At 55.6% G+C, this 25014-nt stretch overlaps 1 protein-coding gene across 1 annotated transcript in view; it reads left to right on the top strand.

Moving 5' to 3' along the window:
* ntng1a (netrin g1a) overlaps positions 1 to 16709 on the top strand; it is a 56123-nt gene extending 39414 nt beyond the window's left edge. The window contains exons 3-8 of the mRNA XM_052011947.1: positions 3071 to 3243; positions 5323 to 5338; positions 11869 to 11879; positions 12092 to 12259; positions 14962 to 15096; positions 16419 to 16709. Coding sequence (XP_051867907.1) covers positions 3071 to 3243; positions 5323 to 5338; positions 11869 to 11879; positions 12092 to 12259; positions 14962 to 15096; positions 16419 to 16648 — 733 coding nt within the window. The 3' untranslated portion in view covers positions 16649 to 16709. The remainder of the gene's footprint in view (positions 1 to 3070; positions 3244 to 5322; positions 5339 to 11868; positions 11880 to 12091; positions 12260 to 14961; positions 15097 to 16418) is intronic.
* Positions 16710 to 25014: the final 8305 nt, after the last annotated feature.

Raw genomic sequence — 25014 nt, 5'->3', positions numbered from 1 at the left:
CTGTCACTGTGTCCATTGGGGACCAGGTCAGACTCTTCAATAGGCGGGGTTACGGACCGAACGAGAGCAAAGCACAGATGGGGGAAGTTCTGCATGGACTCGGTGGGCGACCCCATGACCCATCACTCAGGCTCCTCGGGTGCTGGGGAGAGGATGTTCGGCCAATCGCGCCTCTGCCGTTCTCTGTGCCCCGGCAGTTCCTGTAGAATCTGCTCCCCTCCTGAGTCAGGCAGCACACAGCCCGGCAGTTCGGCCCTCCTGTTCTCTGCTATCCCTCTTCCTCCGCTGTTCTCTGTACCCCGGAGCCTTCCTGTTTAAACATCTCTCCAATTCTCTCCTCCAGTTCCTGTTGAATCTGCTCCCCAGTCCGACAGCGGCTCCCAGAGCCCAGCACCTCACTGTGGGGGACATTCTCTCCACCCCCGACCCTTCAGCCCATCCCCACACTCCTAGCTCCACCGTCCTGCCCCGGGAACATTTACTCAGTGCAGCCCCGTTACCGAGTGTGTGAGCGCCTTCAGTCTCATTCAGTGCCGGTGTGTGGACTCTCCCCCGCCCCCAGTCTCCGCCCCCCCCTCCGTTTTCCTCCCCCAGCTCCTGCCGCCCTCTCCCGCTCACAGTCACCGGGGGTCCTCACTGACCAGAGCACAGTCACCGGGCGTCCTCACTAACCAGAGCACAGTCACCGGGGGTCCTCACTGACCAGCTCACAGTCACCGGGGGTCCTCACTGACCAGAGCACAGTCACCGGGCGTCCTCACTAACCAGAGCACAGTCACCGGGGGTCCTCACTGACCAGCTCACAGTCACCGGGGGTCCTCACTGACCAGAGCACAGTCACCGGGGGTCCTCACTAACCAGAGCACAGTCACCGGGGGTCCTCATTGACTAGAGCACAGTCACTGGGGGTCCTCACTGACCAGAGCACAGTCACCGGGGGTCCTCATTGACTAGAGCACAGTCACTGGGGGTCCTCACTGACCAGAGCACAGTCACCGGGGGTCCTCACTGACCAGAGCACAGTCACCGGGGGTCCTCATTGACTAGAGCACAGTCACCGGGGGTCCTCACTAACCAGAGCACAGTCACTGGGGGTCCTCATTGACTAGAGCACAGTCACCGGGGGTCCTCACTGACCAGAGCACAGTCACCGGGGGTCCTCATTGACTAGAGCACAGTCACTGGGGGTCCTCACTGACCAGAGCACAGTCACCGGGGGTCCTCACTGACCAGAGCACAGTCACCGGGGGTCCTCATTGACTAGAGCACAGTCACCGGGGGTCCTCACTGACCAGCTCACAGTCACCGGGGGTCCTCACTGACCAGAGCACAGTCACCGGGGGTCCTCATTGACTAGAGCACAGTCACCGGGGGTCCTCACTGACCAGCTCACAGTCACCAAGGGACCTCACTCATCAGAGCACAGTCACCGGGGGTCCTCACTGACCAGAGCACAGCGCCGGGAAATGTTTCCGCTGTGATTCACGGGGCCGCAGGGAGCGGTCTGACACCGAGCGCGGAGTTGGCCAACAGTCGCTCCCCGGCCGCTGCTGGTCCGCAGGGAGTGAGCCGGGGCTCAGGGCCAGGAGCGGGGAGAGTCCGGCAGCACAGGAGCAGGCCGTTCGGCCCATCGTTTCATGCCGATTTGTCTATTCCGATCCCACTGGATCCTCACGTTTTCCAGGGAACAGGTGGGTCCTGAACTCTCACCGTCCCACACCGAGCGACTCCCTGGTTGGTTTTCCAGCCGGCAGCTGCTCGCAGGGCCGTCTGTTCCTGAAATCTGCCCTCCAGCAGCCCGGGGCAGCCATTCCCGACCATGCTTGTTCCTCAGGACACCAGAGGCTGCAGCTGCGGGGATCTGGAGCAACGAACTCAGCGGGTCGAGCAGCATCTATGGGGGAGAGGAATTGCTGGCGTTTCGGGTCGAAACCCTGCATCAGTCCTGCCGACAATTCCCTCCCCCCACGGATGCCTCTCGACCCGCTGGGTTCGTCCAGCAGATTGCCCCCGCTCCTTGTCCCGTTCCCGGACTACCTGGAAGCCAATCGCTGTCCGTCTCTCCCCACCGACATTCCACCACTGACCCGGTCTCATTCCCCGAGGTTAGGTCCAGTCCAGCCCCCGAGAGAACGGGATCCGGGAGCAAAGTCCTGGTCACAGCGGGAGGGCCGCGGAGAACCGGAGAGGGGTGGGGAGGGGGAGGGAGGGAGGGAACCCCGAGCTCGGCGCTCAGGCTGCTGAGGGCAGGGCCGCCGGTGATGGGTGAAGGGCGTCACGGTCGGTGCTAATAAGGGAGCTGGGATTCTCTGGTTCAACAGGAGCACGGCATCGGGAGCTGTGAACTCCCCCTGCAGACACCCACACCCCGGGCACCGTGAGAGGGAGCAGGTAATCCGCTCGGGGGACCCTACATCTCCCCCGTCGGTCTGTGGGGGAGGGGGGCAACGGGCGGGACCCTGCAGACAGCTCCCCGGTTGGTCTCCCCTGCAGTGACCTCGGGACCTTCCACACCGCCCGGGGCGGACGCAGCCTCACCCGGCACCTTCGACAGGGCAGCACCGAAGGAGTGGCAGCCTGCTCTGGGATCTTGCCGTGCGCAGGATGCTCCCCTTCTGAAGGGCTCCGCCGGGTGGGGTGGGGGGTGAGTTGGTCGGCGGGAGGTGGCCGCAGCAGCGAAAGCGGATCCGGCGGGTCGGAGCCGGTGCCCACCTCCTCTCGCTGCCCAGTAACCGGGGGCTGACTTCCCCACCTCCCCCTCCCCGGCCGGGATCAATGACCCCACCCCCGTTCCTGGTCGCTCTCAGGTTCTGTGCCCCAGTTTTGAAGAAGGTCCCGGGCAGAGCGAGCGCGTTCCCGGGAAGAGGGAGCGAGGGTCCTGGGGAGAAGCGGGGTCCAAGGGAGGGAGCGCCATCGCGGGGTGAGGGAGCGGGTTCCTGGGAGAGGGAGCGCCGTCCCGGGGAAGACCCGGGGTCGCGCTCCTGGGCGCGGGTCCCGGGGAGTTGGGCGCGCTCCCGGGGCGCGGGTCCGGCCTCGGGCTGTCCTGATTTCACGCCCGCCCTGTCCCCAGCTGCAAGTGCAACCTTCACGCCAACAACTGCGTCGCCGAGAAGGGGAAGCTGAGCTGCGAGTGTGAACACAACACGACCGGGCCCGACTGCGGCAGGTGTAAGAAAGCGTTCCGAGGCCGGCCCTGGAGAGCGGGATCCTACCTGCCCATCCCCAAAGGCACGGCCAATGTCTGTGAGTACCCAGCTCTGCCGGCCCGGCTCCCGCAACCAGGCGGTAATGTGGGGCCGAGAGTGGAGGTGGCAGCGGGAACGAGAGAGGGAGGGAGGGAAGGAGGGAGGGAGGGGAGGAGAGAGGGAGGAAGGAGAGAGGAGGGGAGGGAGGAGGGAGGAAGGAGAGAGGAGGGGAGAGAGGAGGGAGGAAGGAGAGGGGAGGAGGGAGGAGGGAGGAGGGAGGGGAGGAGGGAGGGAGGGAGGGGAGGGAGGAGGGAGGGGAGGGAGGAGGGAGGAAGGAGAGGGAAGGAGGGAGGGACGGGAGGAGGGAGGAGGGAGGAAGGAGAGGGAAGGAGGGAGGCGGGAGGAGGGAGGAGGGAGGGGAGGAGGGAGGAGGGAGGGGAGGGAGGAGGGAGGAAGGAGAGGGAAGGAGGGAGGGACGGGAGGAGGGAGGGAGGGAGGGGAGGGAGGAGGAAGGAAGGAGAGGGAAGGAGGGAGGCGGGAGGAGGGAGGAGGGAGGGGAGGAGGGAGGGTGGGAGGGGAGGAGGGAGGAGGGGAGGGAGGAGGGAGGAGGGAGGAAGGAGGAAGGAGAGAGGAGGGAGGAGGGAGGAAGGAGAGGGAAGGAGGGAGGCGGGAGGAGGGAGGGGAGGAGGGAGGGAGGGGAGGGAGGAGGGAGGGGAGGGAGGAGGGAGGAAGGAGAGGGAAGGAGGGAGGCGGGAGGAAGGGAAGGAGAGCGAGAAACGGGGGGGGGGGGGGGAGGCAGCCGAGAGAAGAGTCTCTGTGACAGGGAGAGGGCGAAGCCCCGTCACACAGGTTGACAATGGGAGGGAGGAGAGAGGGAGAGTTGGGGCGAGAGGGAGACAGGAAGAGAGAGAGAGAGTGAAGCAGGGAGAAGAGGAGAGAGAGCGGGAGAGAGGGATATGGGCCAAACGCAGGCATATGGGAGTAGCTCGGATAGACATCTTGGTCAGCATGGACGAGTTGGGCCGAAGGGCCTGTTTCCGTGCTATGATTGGTCGTGCCGGGAGTGAGGGTCACCGCGCTGCGCTCTCGGTACCGACACAGACACAGGAGTGGTGGCAGGCAGTCGGCGATGTTAACTGCTGGATGAACATCTGGGGACAGCGGGGCTGGAGTGGGGGGAGATCACCCCCTGGATGACAGGTATCTGAAGGCGTGGAGGTGAAGGCTGGGAGCGGGGTTGTGCCCATAGCGGGGGACCAGGAACCAGCGAGGGGAATGAGCACTGTGACCGTCGGGATAACCCGCGTGTAACCCAGAGGTCACACCTAGTTATACAGTGACTCTGCACTCACCTCCCGTGAACAGCTGCCCTGGACTCACTCACGGCCCCTGTGAAGGTGTAGAGGAGGCAGCGAGCAGCTCCCGCTGGAGTGGACCACACAGGAACGATCCCGCTGGTCCGCTGCTGGTGGGTCAACAGCGGAGATCTTGTGGGTCTGGTAGGTCACCAGGCGTCTCTCTCACTCCACCTTCTCTCTCCCTCTCCAGGTCTCCCGGACACCGTCACCAGTGGCCGTAAGTAGGACCCAGACTCTCTGACCTGAGATCTATATTGAGGACAAACCTGCCCCATCCCGCAGTGATCGGGACACTGGTGTGAGTGTGAGCTGGGTGATAGTGTGAGCAGCTGGATGTGAGCAGGGTCTGGGTGTGAGCTGGCGGATGTGAGCAGGGCCTGGGTGAGGACAGGGTCTGTGTGAGCAGGTTGTGGTTGTGAGCAGGGTTAGTGTGAGCAGGGTCAGTGTGAGCAAGGTCTGGGTGTGAGCAGGGTCAGTGTGAGCAGGTGGGTGTGAGCAGGTTCAGTATGGTAAAGGTCTCAGTGTGAGCAGGGTCTGGGTGTAAGCAGGTGGATGTGAGCAGGGCCCGGGTGAGGACAGGGTCTTTATGAGCAGCTGGGTGTGAGCTGGGTGTGTGCAAGTGGGTGTGAGCAGAGTCAGTGTGAAGAAGGTCGGGGTTTGACCAGCTGGGTGTGAGCAGGGCCAGTGTGAGCAAGGTCTGGGTGTGAGCAGGGTCAGTACGATAAAGGTCTCGGTGTGAGCAGGGTCGGTGTGACCAGGTGCGTGTGAGCAAAGTCTAGGTTTGAGCAGCTGTGTGTGAGCAGGGTCAGTGTGAGCAGAGTTTGGGTGTGAGCAGGGTCTGGGTGTGAGCATCTGGGTGTGAGCAGGGTCTGGGTGTGAGCAGCTGCGTGTGAGCAGGGTCAGTGTGAGCAGGTGGGTGTGAGCAGGTTCAGTATGGTAAAGGTCTCAGTGTGAGCAGGGTCTGGGTGTAAGCAGGTGGATGTGAGCAGGGCCCGGGTGAGGACAGGGTCTTTATGAGCAGCTGGGTGTGAGCTGGGTGTGTGCAAGTGGGTGTGAGCAGAGTCAGTGTGAAGAAGGTCGGGGTTTGACCAGCTGGGTGTGAGCAGGGCCAGTGTGAGCAAGGTCTGGGTGTGAGCAGGGTCAGTACGATAAAGGTCTCGGTGTGAGCAGGGTCGGTGTGACCAGGTGCGTGTGAGCAAAGTCTAGGTTTGAGCAGCTGTGTGTGAGCAGGGTCAGTGTGAGCAGAGTTTGGGTGTGAGCAGGGTCTGGGTGTGAGCATCTGGGTGTGAGCAGGGTCTGGGTGTGAGCAGCTGCGTGTGAGCAGGGTCAGTGCGAACAGCTGCGTGTGAGCAGGGTCAGTGCGAACAGCTGCGTATGAGCAGCTGTGTGTTAGCAGGTGTGAATCTGCTCCCGGTGTGTCTGGTAAATCTCCGCCAGCGTTGGCTCAGACACCGGCAGGGAAGGTCTGTTCAAGGCCGGTCGGGACCGACTGAGCGGGAGCGCCCGGTGGGAGTGACGGGTGTGCTGGTCGCCACCGCTGCTTTCCGTGACCGGGGTCGACGGGCACCGGTTGTTATACCGACCTCCCGGTACGGGAATGGGGAAGGGACCGGGTGTCTGTGGCAACAACCAGTTGGACTTTGGCCACGGAAATTTCATCAACTCGTTCTCATTTTGTTAACCCTTCGCATGCTGTCCATGTGGTTCACCGCATCACCCGAACCCTGACTCACTGTGATAACGAGGGGAGTGACCCGAACTCCCCACGGTGACTGAGAATGACCCAAACTGCCCACACCGACCGGGAGTGACCCGTTCAGAGGAGATTTACGAGAATGATTCCGGGAATGAAAGGGCTTAAGTATGATGAGCGTTTGTCGGCTCTTGGACTGTACTCACTGGAGTACAGAAGGATGAGAGGGGACCTCGTAGCGACATTTAAAATGTTGACAGGTAAGGATAGAGTAGATGTGGCTAGGCTGTTTCCCTTGGTGGGCGAGTCCAGGACCAGAGGGCACAATCTTAGAATTAGAGGGTACAGTTTCAAGACAGAGATGAGGAGAAATTTCTTTACCCAGAGGGTGGTGAAATTGTGGAACTCCTTGCCACGCACAGCAGTGGAAGCCAGATCAGTGGGGGTGTTCAAAGAGGAGATAGACAGATATCTAAATAGTCAGGGTATCAAGGGATATGGGGATAAGGCTGGAAAATGGGATTAGAATAGTTTTTTTTTCTCTTTTTTTTCCCCACCCCATTTCTTTTTCCCTTTTCCTTGGAGCAGACTCGATGGGCCAAATGGCCTGCTTCTGCTCCCTTGTCTTGTGATCTTGTGAAATCCCCACGGTGACCGGGAGTGACCGGAACTCCCCACGGTGACCGGGAGTGACCGGAACTCTCCACACTTGTGAGTGGGAAATCGTGTCTAGCAAATCTCTTGGACTTCAACCTCGAATGGAGGGAAACCAATATCCTGGCTGGGAGACTCGCTGGTGCGACTCGGGAGGGTTTGGCAGGGGGATGGGAACCAGAGCACAGGGTCAGAAAGTCGCGGGACTGAGAGGGAGATGTCAGAGCCAGTAAAAACGAGCAGGAGCAAAGTAATAGACACGATGGGATGGACAGTTTGAATTGTGTGTATTTGACTGCTGGGACTATTATGGGTAAGAGTGATGAACTTGGAACTTAGATGTACATGGAACTCTGATGTTGTGGCCATAACAGAGGCTTAGTTGAGAGAGGGACAGGAATGGGTGCTTAATGTTACAGGGTTTCGGTGTTTTAGGAAGAATAGAGAGGGAGGTAAAAGTGTATGTGTGTGTGTTGGGGGGGGGAATTGCACTACTAATCAGGGACAAAATCACAGCTGCACTCAGAGAGGACATAATGGAGGGCTCGTCCACTGAGTCTATATGGGTAGAACTCAAAAATAAGAAAGGTGCAATCACTCTGATGGGATTATGTGACAGACCCCTCGATAGCCACTGGGACATTGAGGAACAGATATGCAGGCAGATTAGGGAAAAGTGTAAAACTAATAGGATTGTTGCCATGGGGGACTTCAACTTCCCAAATACAAACTGGGACCTTCTTAGTGTAAGAGGTTTAGACGGGGCAGAATTTGTTTAGTGTATCCAAGAGGGTTTCTTAAATCAATATGTAGATAGTGCAATGAGAGGAGGGGCTGTACAGGACCTGGTGTTGGGTAACGAGCCTGGCCAGGTGATTGACCTTTCAGTGGGAGAACAGTGAGGGAACAGTGACCACAACTCCTTAAGTTTTAAGATAGCTGTAGATAAGGATAAGTATGGACCTTGCTGGAGAGTATTAAATTGGAGCAGGGCAAATTATGAGAGCATTGGGCAGGAACTAGGGAGAATTAATTGGGAACAGCTGTTTTTGGGCAAGTCCACATCTGACATGTGGAGGGTGTTTAAAAACCAACTGCACAGAGTACAGGACAGGGATGCTCCAGTGAGAAGGAAGGACAAGGATGACAGGGTAAGAGAACCTTGGATGTCGAGAGAGGTGGTGAATTTAATCAAGAAGGAAAAGGAAAAGTATGTAAAGCTCAGGATCAAACAGAGCCCTTGAGGATTATAAAGGAGCCAGAAAGGAACTCAAGATGGAATCAGGAAAGCGAGGAGGGGCCATGAAAAGTCCTTGGCAAGTAGGAATAAAGAGAATCCCAAGGCCTTCCATTCATACATCAAGAGCAAGAGGATAACTAGGGAGAGGGAAGGACCACTCAAGGATAAAGGAGGGAACATGTGCTTGGAAGTGGAGGATGTGGGTGAGGTCCTTAATGAGTACCTTGCGTCAGTATTTACCAAGGAGAAGGACGTGGGGGATAGGGAGATCAGTGTGGAGCATGCCAATATGCTGGGGCATTTTGAGATAAAGGAGGAGGTAGTGTTGGGTCTCTTAAAGAGCATTAAGGTGGATAAGTCCCTGAGCCTGATGGGACATACCCCAGGTTATTGAGAGAGGCAAGAGATGAGATTGCTGGGGCCTTGACCAATATCTTCATGTCCTCTGTAGCCACAGGTGAGGTCCTGGAGGATTGGTGAGTAGCTAATGTTGTTCCATTATTCAAGAAGGGAAATAGAGATGATCCTGGAAACTATGACTGAGTCTCACGTCAGTGGCAGGGAAGTTACTGGAGAGAATACTTAGGGATAGAATTTATGAGCATTTGGAAAACCATGTCCTAATTAGGGACAGCCAGCATGGCTTTTTGAGGGGCAAGTCATTCCTTACTAACTGAACTGAGTTTTTGACAAGGTAATGAGGGTGATTGATGAAGGTAGAGCTGTGGATGTTGTCTACATAGATTTTAGTAATGTATTTGACAAGGTCCCTCATGGGAGGCTCATCCAGAAGATTAAGATGCATGGGATCCACGGTGAATTGGCCGTTTGGATTCAGAACTAGCTTGCCCATAGAAGCCAGAGAGTAGCGGACAAGAGGACTTATTCTAGCTGGAGGTTTGTGACTAGTGGTGTTCCTCAAAGATCTGTACTGGGACCTCTGCTGTTTGTGATGTATATAAATGACCTGGATGAAAATGTACCTGGGTGGGTGGTAAGTTTGCAGATGATACGAAGATTGGTGGTGGTGTGGATAGTGTAGAAGACTGGCAAAGGATACAGCAGGATATAGATCAGTTGCAGATATGGGCGGAGAAATGGCAGATGGAGTTCAACCTGGCCAAATGTGAAGTGTTACACCTTGAGAGATCAAATGTGAAGAGACAGTACACTGTTAATGGCAGGACCCTTAACAGTGTTGATGAGCAGAGGGTTCTTGGGGTCCAAGTTCATAGCTCCCTGAAAGTGGCTACACAGGTTGATAGGGTGGTAAAGAAGGCATATGGCAGGCTTGCTTTGATTAGTCAAGGAACTGAATTCAAGAGTCAGGAAGTGATGTTGCAGCTTTAAAAACTTCAGTTAGGCTTCATCTGGATTATTGCATTCAGTTTTGGTTGCACCATTATAGGAAGGATGTTGAGGCTTTGGAGAGGGTGCAGAAGAGGTTTTACCAAAATGTTGCCTGGATTAGAGGGCATGTGCTATAAGGAGAGGTTGGAATAACTTGGGTTGTTCTCTGTGGCACGGCAGAGGCTGAGGGGAGATCTGATAGAGGTTTATAAGATTATGAGAGGCATACATAGAGTAGACAGCCAGTATCTTTTCCCCAGGGTTGCATGCATTTAAGGTGATTATGGGGTAAGTTCAAAGAAGATGTGTGAGGCAAGTTTTTTACACAGAGAGTGGTGGGTGCCTGGAATGTGCTGCCTGGGGTGGTGGTGGAGGCAGATACAATAGGGGCATTCAAGAAGCTCTTAGATAGGCTCATGAATGTGAGGGAAATGGAGGGATATGGACATTGTGTGGGCAGAAGGGATTAGTTTAGTTGGGCATTTTATTCCTCATGTAATTAGTTCGGCCCAACATTGTGGGCCAAAGGACCTGTTCCTGTGCTGTACTGTTCTATGTTCCATGTTCTTTGAGGAGCTAACCAAGAGGGTAGATGAGGGTAGGGCAGTAGATGTTGTCTATGTGGACTATAGCAAGGCCTTTGACAAGGTCTCTCATGGCAGGCTAGTCTGGAAGGTTAGATCGCATGGGATCCAGGGGGAAATCACAGATTGGATTCATAATTGCCTCAGTGGTAGGAAGCCGAGAGTGATGGTCAAGGGTTGTTTCTCAGACAGGACGCCTGTTCAGAGGTGTGCCGCAAGGGTCAGTGCTGGGACCTTTGTTGTTTGTCATTTATATACACGATTTGGATGTAAATGTACAAGGATGGTTAGTAACTCTGTGAATGGTACTCAGATAGGTGGTATCATAGAGAGTGAAGATGGTTATCAACAATTACAGGGGGATCTTGATCAGGAAGGTGGGCCGAGGAGTAGCACATGGCTTACAATTCAGATAAGTGTGAAGTGTTGCATTTTGGGAGATCAAACCAGGGCAGGACTTTCACAGTGAATGCAGGACCTTGGGGAGTGTTGTAGGACAGAGGGACCAAGGAGTTACAGGTACATGGTTCACTGAAAGCAGCGTCACAGGTAGACAGGGTGGTGAAGAAGGTGTTTGGCACGCTGGCCTTCATCGGTCAGGGCATTGAGTACAGGAGTTGGGGTGTTATGTTGCAGTTGTACAGGACGTTGGTGAGACTGCGCCTGGAGAATTGTGTACTGTTCTGGTCGCCCTGTTATAGGAAAGACATCATTGAAGTGGAGAGAGTGCAGAAAAGATTTACAGGGATGCTGCCAGAACTCGAGGGTTTGAGTTATAGTGAGGGGTTGGACAGGCTAGGTCTTTATTCCTTAGAATGTAAGAGATTGAAGGGTGAGCTTCTAGAGGTGTCTAAGATCAGGAGGGGTATGGATAAAGTGAACGAACACAGCTTTTCCCCTGGAAGGGAAACTAAAATCCAGACAGCAGAGGATTAAGGAGAGAGGTGAGAGATTTAAAAGGGACCTGAGGGGCAACTTCTTCACACAGAGGGTGGTGGGTATGTGGAACGAGCTGCCAGAGGAAGTGGCGGAGGTGGGAACTATATCAGTATTGAAAAGATGTTTGGATAAGTACATAAGCACAGGCAAATGGGACGAGCACCATGGTCAGCATGGATGAGTTGGACCGAAGGGCCTATTTCCATGCCGTATTTTACTCTATGACTGACCATGAGTCAGTGTTACTCCCCACACTGACCAAGGTTGACTGTTACTCCCTCCACTGACCAGAGAATGTAACCCCCCACAGTGATCAGAGTGACCGTTACTCCCCACATTGACCAGGAGTGACCATTATTCCCCACACTGACCAGGGGTGGCCGTAGCTCCCCACACTGACCAGGAGTGACCATTATTCCCCACACTGACCAGGAGTGACCGTAGCTCCCCACACTGACCAGGAGTGACCATTATTCCTCACACTGACCAGGAGTGACCGTAGCTCCCCACACTGACCAGGAGTGACCATTATTCCTCACACTGACCAGGAGTGACCGTTACTCCCAGCACTGGGGTCAGTGGGAAGCAGCGACACAGCGACGGACTCCTCACGCACCCCCATCTCTACCCCTCCAATCCTCCGGGATTTCCGGCAGTCCCCCTCCCATCCCAGCCTCCCCACTCCCCGCCCACCACTGACGGCCAGCTCCCAGCTGTGGAACACCCTCTCTGCCCTCTGGTCTCCTCGGCCCGGCCCGGGGGTACCCGCCCTACCACCTGCCCTTGGTGTCGGTGTCCCCGCGCCGCCTGTGGTGGGGAGGGTCACGCCGGCCTGTCTCTGGGAGTGGCAGACCGGGGGAGTGAGCGGACCGGTCGGTGTCGGTGGCCGGGGGAGGGGTGTAGGTGATGGAGGGGGTTACACAGACAGGGAGGGGTGTAGGGGTGTCAAGCGGCCAGCAGCGAGCCAGATGTTCTGCTGAAGCCCCTCCTCCACCCCACCTCTCATTGCTGCAGCATGCGACCCGTCTGCGACACGTCTCCGTCCTGCCTACGCCCCCCGTCTACTCTCTCTGTCCTTTCCTTGCAAGCCTGTCAATGCCTCGGCCACTCGACACGCTGCAGTTACCTCCAGCTGCTCAACGCCGCCATTTGCGTGGGCTGTAAGCACAACACTAGAGGGCGACACTGCCAGTTCTGCCGCCTGGGCTCGCACCGAAACCCCGCGGTGCCGCCGGAGCATCACCACGTTTGCCTAGGTCAGTCTCCGCTCTCGCCGCCCCCCACCCTCCCGCCCTCAGTCCGGAAGAAGGGGCAAGAAGCCAAGTCCATGCCCTTGGAAGGGCCCGACGGTGGGAACTGCCTCCGTTCCCCCCGGGGCCAGGACTCTTGAGGAGCGGCTACAACGGAGACCTTCTCAAGGGAGACATCCCCATCCACACCCCCACCCAACACCCACGCCCCGCCGCCCCAGCCCCCGCCCACACCCTGCCCCCGCCGCCCCCGCTCCGTATCCCGGCCTCGGCCTGGAGTCACAGCGTCACACAGCACAGAAACAGACCCTCCAGCTCACTACACCAATGTCCCTGTCCATCCAAAGGCAGGTCGATCCTGTCCCTCAGAATCACCCCCCCCCCCCCCCAGAACTTTCCCACCACTGATGATGGGCTCAGCGGCCTGTAGTTCCCTGGCTTTTCCTTGCAGCCCTTCTTCAATAAAGGCTCAACATTTCGCCGCCCCCCGGTCTTCCCCTACCTCATCCGCAGCTAAGTAACCATAGAACCATACAGCACAAAAACAGGCCCTTCTCTCTGTCAGGGCCCCACCAATCCCTTCCCTTCCTTCCCACAACAGCCGAGGACAGACACTGTCCGGCCCCTGGGGATTTAGCCACCTTTCTGCGCCTCAAGCCCGCCAACACCTCCTGTATCTGCAGCAACACACAATGTGCTGGAGGGATTCAGCAGGTCGAGCAGCATCTGTGTGAGGAAAAGAATTGTCGACGTTTCGGGTCCTGCTGCAGGATTCCTTTCCGCCCACCACCACTGCTGGGCCCGCTGAGTTCCCCCAGAAGATTCCCCCAGTAGCTCCAGATTCCAGCATCTACTGTCTGGGCCTGTATCAAGGCAGTTCTCACCTAGAATTTCCCAGCTTCCATGTCCTTCTCTACGGTAATACAGATGAGAAGACCTGAAGAAGGGTCCTGACCCGAAACGTTGACGGCCTGCTTTTCTCCACGGATTCTGCCTGGCCTGCTGAGTTCCTCCAGCATCATCGTGTTTTTCATCTCGATTCCAGCATCTGCAGTCCTTTGTTTCTTCTATTCATGTAAGACCTCGCCCATTTGCCGTGGCTCCACACAGAGATGACCACACTGATGCTGAAGGGGACCCACTCTCTCCAGAGTTACCCTTTTGATCTTAACATACTGGTAGAATCTCTAAGGATTCTCCTTTTCCCCATCTGCCAAGGATACCTTATGTCCCCTTTTTGCCCTCCTGATTTCCTTCATCAGTTACCCCGACATCCCCGATACTCCTCAAGGATTCGCTTGATCCCAGCTGCCTGTACCTGTCAGGTGCTTCCTCCTTTTTCCTGACCAGAGCTTCAATACCCCTTATCTGCCAGGGTTCCCGACCCCTGCCAGCCTTGCGCTTCACTCTAACAGGAACATGTTGGCCCTGAACTCTCCCCATCTTGCTTTTGAAAGCCTCCCACTTGCCAGATGTCCCTTTGCCTGCCAACAGCCTCTCCCAATCAACCTCTGCAAGTTCTCCTCTAATGCCACCAAAATTAGCCTTGCCCCAATTTAGGACTTTAACTTGTGGACCATTCCTGTCTTTTTCCATAACTATTTTAAAATGAATAGAATTATGGTCACTGGTCCCAAAGTATTTCCCCCACTGACACCTCAGTCACCTGCTCAGCCTCATTCCGCAACAGGAGGTCCAGTGTTATCCCCTCTCTGGTAGGACCATCGACAAATGTTCCTGGACACACTGTACAAATTCTGTCCCATCTGATCCCTTAGCACCATGGCAGTCCCGGTCAATATTAGGGAAGGGCGGACAACTCTGTCAGGCTCCCTCACAGCAACCCCCCCGCTTCCCCAAGGAAAACTAACCCAGCCTGTCCATCCTCTCCAAACTGATGCAGAGCAACTTTCCGGGAGTGGTTTCCATACCTCCACGGCACCCATCGAATTCCCCCATGTCCCTCCACCCCCCGTCAGCTGCCCCTTTATCTCAGAGACAGATCACCCACCTCTTGTCACAGAGCAGAGACAGGCCCTTCGGCGCATCAACATCCTGAGGGTCAATATTGACCAGAAATGCAACGAGAACTATGCGCTAAAACAAATTTCCTGGTTTACACCATCTGACACAGAACGAGCCCCCTCACCTGTCTGAATGAGTCACAGAGTATATCTTCAGGCCCTTCGGCCCATCCTGTCCATGCTACCCACCTACACCCATTTACCAGCACGGTCCGTGGCCTTCTCTGCTTTGGTGCTCGTTCGGATACCTCAATGTTGTGAGAATATCTGCCTTCACCCCCGTCCCCACCCCCCCCCACACCCTCCTGGAGTCCGTTCCTGATTCTAACCCCTCCCAGGTGGAAATCCTTCTCAGATCCCCTCTAACCTCTTCCCTCTTACCCTGAACTTCTGCCCGCTGGTTTGAGACCTCATCCCGTCAGTTTCTGCTCCGATTCACTTTAACCTTTTCCACCCCCCCCCCCCCCCCCCCGTGTTAGTGTGGAGTCCGGATCTGTGCCTGGCCTCCCAGCGTTCCCCTCTGCTGGCGAATTCCGTTCCTACTCCCCAGGGAGTAGGACCCAGGCGAGTGGGGGGACTCGGCCCCAATGCCGGCCCCTCCCCTGTGGCGCCCCCTCGCTCAGCCTGTTTGGACGTGTTCCTGGGACCGGCGGTGTGCAGTGTGTGTGTGTCTTCTCTCCACAGACTGTGACTGTCACCCCGACGGTTCGCTGCACCGCGGCTGCAACGACACGGGACATTGTGATTGTAAGGAGGGCGCCACGGGACCCAAGTGTGACCGCTGTCTGCCCGGATATCACTGGCACAGGGGTTGTCGAGGTGAGTCACCGCCTCCTCACCCCCGCCCCTCCACTCACCCCGCCCCCGACCACACGTTCACACGTCACTGGAGCTCCTCATCCTGGGATCGCCCTGTGCCTTCCACTGCCCTCTCCATGACTGGAGGACGGACTCCCCCCATTCTCGAACCTCCCCTCCCCATTCCCGCGACTGTACCCCCCACTCCCTATTCCCAGACTTCCCCCATTCTCGAACGTCCCCCCACTCTCCCCATTCCCGGGTCTGTCTCCCCTCCCCCACTCTCCCCATTCCCGGGTCTGTCTCCCCTCCCCCACTCTCCCCATTCCCGGGTCTGTCTCCCCTCCCCCACTCTCCCCATTCCCGGGTCTGTCGCCCCTCCCCCACTCTCCCCATTCCCGCCCCCGCCCCCACTGCCTGTTCCCTACTCCACATTTTCCGATTCTACCAGACATCAGCACCCCGAACATTCCGCGTGCTGTCCCGACTGCTCGGTTATATTTCACTTTCCAGATGTTTAGTCAGCAGTCTCTCAGCATTTCCACACTGGCATTCAATTTCCCTGGATTTGTTCCAACTCCCTTTAACTGCTGGGATCACTGCGAGACACCAGTGTTGCCTTTTCCAATTAGTTTTATTCATCCTTACTGGACACTCTGCCCTTCGCCCGAAGCTCTCTCGATGTCCGCGGATAGATCCGGATCAGCCAATCTCTCCCACGATTGGATGTGTTGGAGAGATTTGGTAAACTCATCCAACCGGGAAAGGCAGGTGTATCCACGGATATTGACAGGAGTTCGGGATAAAGACAAGGCTTCAGCAGGATATAAAAATATCATTAAAAAGGCGAAATGTGTAGGGCGCCGGTGATTTCCAGTGTGGTGACCATACGGAACAAAGACGCTGGAGCGGGTCAATGTCTCGAACCCTGTGTAGTTGCTTCTGATGTGTGTGGGTCCCTGGTAACCGGACCGTCACTGAACGTTTCCCTGTTTCCCGTTCATTCTGTGTCCTGCAGGAATGTCTGTCTATGGAATGTTTGACCATGTCTTTTATTTAATTCCGAGTTTTCCCCCTTTCCCACTGGATCATCTCCTATCTTTCCCAACCTTTATTCTGGAGGAGCAGGGGCCGTCCATTCTGCCCTTCGTTCTGCTATCCCATTAAATGATCATGTCTGATCGTGAACCTCCCACAGTTTCGACTCGCTGCCATTGAACCCCGGAGTGAGACGGAATCCCGGGGCTGAGGGCTGGGGTGAAGCGGGGGGTGGTGGGGGGAGGTTAATGGGGAGCGGCCGCGGGTTCCCAGTGAGCTGACCTCTCGTTTCCCTGCTCCTACAGCTGGCGTGTGCGATAACTTGCTGAGGCGGTGCGAGAACGGAGGAGTGTGTCAGGACAACGGGAGGTGCCTCTGTCCCGCTCCGTACACCGGGCTCCTGTGTGAGAAAGGGCCGTGCGGGAAGGAAACGGGAGGGTGTTCGTCGCAGTCACCGCGGGACCCTCCCTTACACCGGGTGCTGCTATCGCTGACTGCGCTGCTGACCGCCGCTAACGGGCGCCCGCCGCTCTGAGCGGCCTCTCGCCGGGAGGTGGCGAGAGCGCCAGGGAATCCAGCGTTGACCGTGTCGCCGTTAAACACGCTCCTCCCTCACTGTCTCCCCCCACCCCTCCCTCCGGGAACCGAGCCCCCGAGTGTAGCCAGACCCGCCACGGGCGCTGGAGACCAGGGCCGGGAAGGAATGCGCAGTCGGTGGAGACGGGATTCCCGGCTCCCGGGGGCCGACGCAGCGGCTGAAATACGTTCTGCAACCTCCCGGTCGCCACCCCATCCGAACCCGGGAGCAGAAGGCGGAGCGGACTTCGGAGAGCCACTGACACCTCACCTGGGAGCGGCCCGCGGCCCCACACGCGGTATGAGAACCGTGGCGGACACAGCAAGATCCCATGAGCAGCCACGTGGGGACATCTGTTTCCGTGGAGGATGATTACTGGCCTCAGGACCCCAGGAGACCACTTCAGTGAAAAATAAACTGCAGATGCTGGAAATCTGAAATAAAAACAAAAACTGCTGGAAACAGGTCGAGCAGCGTCTGTGGCGGAGGAACATGGAGCTCGCGATTCGCGCCAGTGCCCTTTCGGGGTCTTTCACTCAGTTAAGCCGTGTCTCCCGTGAAGGACAAACGAATCAACGCCTCCCCTAGGGGCAGAGAATCGGCGTGGAGCGGTCCCTCCCTCCCCTCCGTCCCTCAACACTCAAATGGTCTGGTCTCCAACCTCCCTCCTGCTCTCAGTTCCCCCACCCGGGGAGGGGGGCAGGCGGCTCCCGCGGCGCACCGGGCCTCGAGCGCCCTCCGGTCGTACCTTCAGTGAGCGCTTTTGGGGGTATAACCGCTTCCCCTCCTGCCCCTCCGTGTGGGACTGACCCTGGGCAGTGGCCGCAGAGTCGGCCCTTTAGTGCCCCCCATTGTGATGAAGTTATTTCTTGCGGTGGTGCTCGGTGTGATGCACTTTGTGGCCGAATAGAGGCTTGTGCTGGTGGGTTTGCGTGGAGCTCCCGGCACGCTGTTTGTCCGGCCTGATTCTCCCGGCACGGATCTCCTGGAGCGGGAATTTGCTACAGGAACGAATCCGGGGTTCATGGTCTCCAGAGGAACGAAGCTCCCTCAGTACTCCTTCGCTAACAGTGAGGCACTCCCTCAACACTGCCTCTCTGACAAGGGTAGCGTTTCCTCAGTACTGCTCCTCCCACTGAGACGCTCAATACACCTTAGACAGGGTAGCACTCCTTCAGTACTGCCCGTCTGACTATGCAGCGCTCCCTCATCGGTGTCCGCCCCTCCGACAGTGCGGAGCTCCCTCAGTATTGATCCTCCCACAGTGTGACCCTCCCTCAAGTACTGACCCTCCCACAGACGCTCCCTTAGTACCGCCCTCCCACAGTGATGCTCCCTCAGCTCTGCCCCTCCCACAGTGCGGCGCTCCCTCAGTGCTGCCCCCACATGCGGCGCTCCCTCAGTACTGCCCCACCCACAGTGCGGCGTCCCCTCAATACTGCCCCTCCCACAGTGCGGCGCTCCCTCAGTACTGCCCCTCCCACAGTGCGGCGCTCCCTCAGTACTACCCCACTGGCAGGATTGCATGATCTCAGTACTGGAAGAGTCAGTGGGGATTTTCTGTTCAAATTTCAGTCGTGACAGAGAACGGTTCGCCCACTGACCCCAGAAACATCGATCACTTTTCCCGGAGTTGATGGTTGGAAGCTTTTCCAGAAGAAATGAGAAGAGACATATCGCCTGAGTTCGGGTCCCACCGCGGCCGCTGGAAATTAAAATTCAAGTAATTAAATAAACGTGGAATTCAAAACAAAAGATTCTAGCAGCCTCACTGGTGATAAACATGAAGTGCAGTTGATGCGGTCCGCTGGACTTTATTCAGGAATTTGACAAGGTCCCACATGGTGGTCTGTAGAGCCCCTAGGATCAGGCAAGTTGGCTTCCTGAGGCAGAGGGTGGTGGAGAGATCCTTTGTGACTGGAAGCCTTTGGCCGGTGGTGTATCACAGGGACCGGTGCTCGGCCGTTAAATACATTAATAATTTGGATATGAATGTAGGAGTAATGATTGTTAAGTCTACCGATGACAAGAACATTGGTGGTGTTGATAGTCGGATATTCTTAGTTTACAGAACAATATTGATCAGCTGGGGAAATGGATAGAGCCATGGCAAGTGGAATTTAATCCCGAGAAGTGTACGGTGATATAGTTTGATACACAGTGGTGGGACACACAGAGTGAATGGTAGGGCCCCGGGGAATGTTGAGGGACAGAGGAACCTTGATGTACAGGCCCAAAGATCTCTGAAGGTGGCAGCAGACATAGTATAACTGTTTCGGATGTGTGTTTCAGATTCCAACCATCCTCTGGGTAAAAGTAAATGCCCTCTCAATCCCTCACTCCACACGTTAAACCATGCCGTCCGGTGTTAGACATCTCCGTATGGGGAAAGTTTCTCACTGTATAGGCCCCTCGTTGTTTTGTACACCACCAGGTCATCACCAACCTAGCCACACTCCCCTGAGAACTGAACTACGCCGTCCTGGTCAACCTTCTCTGCACCCTCTCAGGTCCGTCCTATAGCGTGGTGACCAGAACTGTACACAGTGCTCCAGCTGTGACCTTGCCAAAGTTTTACAGTTGTAGAACATAGAACAATCGGAAGAGGTAGGGGAGGTCCTTAATGAATACTTTGCTCAGCATTCACCTGTGAGAGAGACCTTGATGTTTGTGAGGACGGCGTACGACAGACTGATACGCTAGGGCATATAGATGTGAGGGAAGAGGATGTGCTGGAACTTTTGAAAAACATTAGGTTAGATAAGTCACCGGGACTCCCTACACCGGGAGTAGGGATAACCCTGGGAATTACAGACCAGTTAGTCCTACTTCAGTGGTGGGCAAATTACTGGAGAAGATTCTTAGAGACAGGATTTATGGGCATCTGGAGAAGGATAGGCTGATTAGGGACAGTCAGCATGGCTTTGTGAGGGGTAGGTCGTGCCTCACAAGCCTGATTGAATTATTTGAGGATGTGACAAAGCACATTGATGAAGGTAGAGCAGTGGGTGTGGTGTACATGGATTTTAGTAAGGCGTTTGCTAAGGTTCCTCATGGAAGTCTCATTCAGAAAGTCAGGAGATATGGGATCCAGGGAATCCTGGCTGTGTGGATTCAGAATTGGCTCGCTCATAGAAGACAGAGGGTGGTGGTAGATGGAGTGTATTCTGCCTGGAGGTCGGTGACCAGTGGTGTTCTGCAGGAATCTGTTTTGGAATCCCTGCTCTTTGTGATTTGTATAAATGACTTGGATGAGGATGTGGAAGGGTGGGTTAGTACGTTTGCTGATGATACAAAGGTTGGTGGTGTTGTGGATAGTGTAGAAGGTTATTGTAGGTTACAACAGGATATTAATAGAATGCAGAGCTGGGCTGAGAAGTGGCAGATGGAATTCAACCCAGAAAAGTGTGAAGTGATACACTTTGGAAGATCGAATTTGAAGGCAGAATACAAGATTAATGGCTGGACTCTTAGCAGTGTGAAGGAACAGAGGGATCTTGGGGTCCACGTCCATAGATCCCTCAAGGTTGCTGCACAGGTCGACAGGGTTGTTAAGGAGGCATATGTTGGCCTTTATTAGTCGCAGTATTGAGGTCAAGAGCCCTGAGGTGATGTTGCAGCTCTATAGAACTCTGGTTAGACCACACTTGGAGTATTGTGTTCAGTTCTGGTTGCCTCATTATAGAAAGGATGTGGAAGCTTTAGAGAGGGTGCAGAGGAGATTTACCAGGATGCTGCCTGGACCAGAGAGCTGTCTTATGAGGACAGGTTGAGTGAGCTCGGGTTTTTCTCTTTGGAGAGAAGGAGGATGAGAGGTGACTTGATAGAGGTGTACAAGATGATAAGAGGCATAGATCAAGTGGACGGTCAGAGACTTTTTCCCAGGGCGAAAATGGCTAACACCAGGAAGCATAATTTTAAGGTGGTTGGAGGAAGGTATAAGGAGGATGTCAGGGGTACGTTTTTTACACAGAGAGTGGTGGGTGTGTGGAACGCACTGCCGGCAGAGGTTGTGGGAGCAGATACATTAGGGACATTTAAGAGACTCTTAGATAGACACATGAATGATAGAGAAATGGAGGGCTATGTGGGAGGGAAGGGTTAGATAGATATTAGAGCAGGATAAAATGTCGGCACAACATGGTGGCCGAAGGGCCTGTACTGTGCTGTAGTGTTTTATGTTCTTAATACACACAGGAACAGGCCTTTCGGCCCACCATGTTGTGCCGAATTAAAGTTGGACCAAGACATCCCTGCTCTTACATTCTACGCCCCGGCCAATGAAGGCAAACGTTCTGTGTCTTCACCCTCTCTATCTGTCGTGCAACCTTTAGGAGGTGTACTGGAAGGTTCCCCCGCACCCGATGGGAGCCTCCCATTCTCTGTTCCACCATTGTGCAGAGTCCGGTCTATGTGACTCCTGACCAACCCGTGCAGTTAACTTCTTCAGTTCAACCACAGTCAGGCACAGTTGGCAGCAACGCCCGCATCTTGTGTATGACTTTTAAAACTCCTCCCGTTCTCCGTGTGCTGGGCGGGACATCGGTCACTTACCTCCGCTTTCCGAGAATCTCTTCCCAGCCTGCGCAGGACTGAGTGCCGAATATTCCTCCGCTTTCAAGGAATTATCCGCAAAGCTCCTTTATCGACGTTTCAGCTGATTAAATGTTGAAATATCACTGACTGGGTTCACGGTGTCTCCACAGGGCTCTTTAATATCTCACTCTGCGCTCACTGAACACATCGGCGACAGATTTATGGGCGGCTTCACCATTTGTTTATTGCTGTTCAAACCTGATCCAAACTCTCCGTTCAATCCCTCCCGCCTGGGCTGGAACTGTCCCCGGGGGCCGCGGCAACGTGTCTCCCCGCTGCGGTCCGTGTGTCGGAGCTTCAATATTCGCTCACGGGTTTACGGGTCTCTGGTGAAGCTTCTCGTTCACTGGGCAATCATTTCCTCCATACTGTTTCACAAGACGGGGGCCATTCAGCCCATCGTTTTTCTGCCGTTTCACCATTCCCCGCCAGTTTACCCATTCTCCCCGCACTCAGATCAACTCCCCCAAGATTCTACCTCTCACCCACACACTGGGGGCAATTTACAGCGGCCAATTAACCCACCGACCCGCACGTCTCTGGGATGTGGGAGGAAACCGGAGCACCCGGGGGAAACCCAGGCGGTCACAGGGAGAACGTGCAAACTCCACACAGAATCGGGATTGAACCCGGATCCGATGGAGCTCTCAATCTCTCCCTGACATTGGGCAGTACTGTGGCGCAGTTAGTGGGTCCCGGGTTCAATCCTGACCTCCCGCAGCTCGGCGCTCCCTCAGTACTGATCCTACGATGCGGCCCTCCCTTTATACTGACCCTCCAACGTTGAACTAATCAGGCCAGAACCATCAGTAATTCAATCAGGGGTGTCTTGTGTCCGAGTGGCCAGTGAACTGGATCTGTGGCCCGACCCCGGGGCAGAGGGACCGACCTCTGGCTTTGCTGTTCACTGTACACTAGACCGTCCCTCAGCCTCGACAGTGGCTCGGGCCCTTCCCTCTCCCTTCTCTTGCTGGGGACAGCTCATCGGTTCTCACCGCCTGGTCCCTGGTCTTTGACTCCCTTCCAGACCTCTGTCACAACTGCTGCAACATCGAGGCATTGACCCAAGGGAGAGTGTCACTGACAGAAACCGGTCTCGGGACCCGGACCAGTTGCAATTCAATCTCCAAGAGAGGAGCCGAGGAAGATTCCGGGGGTTGGGGGTGGGGGTGAGGGGGAGGGTGTCTGATGAGGGACCAAGAGTCACCACGGATAAACGCTCTTGATGGAATCACACTGGTGTTAGTGGGATCTTTCTGTGCATGTCAGCTGCTGCCCTTCCTCCATTACGTCAGTGGCCACACTGTAGTGCCGGGACACCGGCCGGGAGATGGAGGGGGGTGTCCAGATCTGGGGAGGAGGGGGATCTTTGGGGAATTGGGTTACAGAATAGGGCATCAACGGACCGGCCCCTGAAGATTATTCGCCCCTCTCCCCCACATATTAACACACACATACACGCCAACACCGCCACTGCCAACACGCCAGCCCAGCATCATCCCACTGGCTGATTCCCAGAGAAATTGTCTCAGCACAAAGGGAAGGGTGTAAAAACCTTCAGGACATCTCAGAATGACCCATTCATCTCCTAATGGGACCACACTGGAGTTCTGTGACCTGTGGTGCTCCGCAAGGATCATTTCATCAGAATTACTTGGATGAAAAGGTAGCTGGGCTGATTAACTAGTTCAGAGATGACACAACCATTGGCAGAGTTCTGCACAGTGAGAAAGGTTGTCAAAGGATACAGCGGGATGTTGATCAGGTGGAAATATGGGCAGAGAAATGGTGGATGGTGTTTAATCCAGACAAGTGTGAGGTTTTATACTTTGGGAGGTCAAATGTAAGGGGAAAGTATCCTACAAATGACAGAACGCTCAGGACCATTGATGTACAGGGGGATCTGGGGGCCAAGTCCATAGCTCCCTGAAAGTGGCCCAACAAGTAGATACGATGATAAAGAAGGCGTATGGCACGCTTGCCTTCATTGATCGGGATGTTGAGTACAAGAGTTAGGAAGTCATGTTGCAGCTGTCTAAAACACTGATCAGGCCACATTTGGAGTATTGTGTGCAGTTCTGGTCGCCCCATTACAGGAAGGATGTGGAGGCTGTGGAGAGGGTGTAGAAGAGGTTCACCAGGACGTTGCCTGGATTGGAGTATTAGCTATAAGGAGAGGTTGGACAAAGTCGAATTGTTTTTCTCTGGGGCGTCGGAGGCTGAGGGGAGACCTGACAGAAGTTTATAAAATTATGAGAGGCATAGATATGGTAGACAGTCAGAATCTTTTCCCAGGGTAGAAATGTCAAATACTAGAGGGCGTAGGTTTAAGGTGAGAGGGGGAAAGTTCAAAGGAGATTTATGAGGCAACTTTTTTTTTACGCAGAAAGCGGTGGGTGCCTGGAATGGGCTGTCAGGGGAGGTGGAGGCAGATGCGATCGAACATTTAAGAGCTATTTAAACAGAGGGATGTGGACCACTCGCTGATGTGCCGTTTAAGTTGGCATCATGGTCGGCACAGACATGGCGGGCCGAAGGGCCTGTTCCTGTGCTGTTTTATTGTCTCTATGTTCTAACCTCCAAGTGATGACGTCAGTGACACGCCAGTGAGGGATTTGTGGAGGTTTGTTGAGAGGCTACAGATTGCCGAGAGCAGTGAGGGAGGGCGATGGGACAACTGAAGTATTCGTGCAGCGTCCCGAGGGATTCAGCCGGAGACGAATCGCCCCATTACCGGGCCGGGTCACAACCCGGGCTCTGGAGAAGAATGAACCGTGCCCAGACCCCACCGGCTAACCCACCTTTAAAGACACACTCACCGTCAGTGTCACATGGCTCTGATCTTTAAATCAGTGAAATGTGGGCGGGTGAATCGAAGAAATTTGCTGTCATCGAGAGGTTGTTGGGAATCATTTCTGACCCCCTCGGTTATTGCTGGGAGCCCGGAAACTGAGCTGCCCCCCCCCCCCCCCCCCCGTAACCGGGGGCTCAGCCTCAGCGTCATCCCGGCTCTAGTCTGGGAAAGACGGATTGCTGGTGTTGATTGAAATGGATTCCTGGTTTCAAGGAGACTGCTGTTTAAACACAAGCTGATCACATCTCTCGGACATGCCTGTGAGCTTCACACAGTGAACCCAATCTCTGTTGCTCAGAGGACGGGAAACCTCCCAAACACGCGGAAAGGTTCGCTGATCACAGTGAGGAACGGGTGATCAACCTCTGAGTGTCAGATACAGAGTCATCTTGTTCAGATCCCTGGGTCTCTCACCCTCCCCTCCACCCCTCCCCTCCCCCTCCATCTCTGATCCTTTCCACCCCTCATCTCACCCCAACGTCTCTGACCCCCTCCGCCACACCCCTCCCCCACTGTCTCTGACCCTCTCTACCCCTCACCTCACCCCAATGTCTCTGACCCCCTCAACCTCTCATCCCTCCATCTCTGACTCCCTCAACCCCTCACCCCACCCTGCCTCTGACCCCCTCCACCCCTTCCTGTCTCTGACCCACACCATCCCTCCACCCCCTCACCCTCTCTGTGACCCCCCACCCCTCCACCCACTCCGCCCCTCCACCCTCACCCCTTCCTGTCTCCGACCTTCTCCACCCTCCGAGATCTCTGTGCTCCTTCCATACCGACCTCCCGCTCTGCTCCAACACCCATCCTTCCACCACTGGCGGCCGTGCCTTCAGCTGCCTGGCCCCAAGATCTGGAATTACCCCCCCCCCCC

Source organism: Pristis pectinata, chromosome 3 (genome assembly GCF_009764475.1).
Source record: "Pristis pectinata isolate sPriPec2 chromosome 3, sPriPec2.1.pri, whole genome shotgun sequence".
Classification (NCBI taxonomy): Eukaryota; Metazoa; Chordata; class Chondrichthyes; order Rhinopristiformes; family Pristidae; genus Pristis; species Pristis pectinata.
Note: the sequence above shows the minus strand (reverse complement) of the source record. Positions and strands in the feature narration are given on the sequence as shown.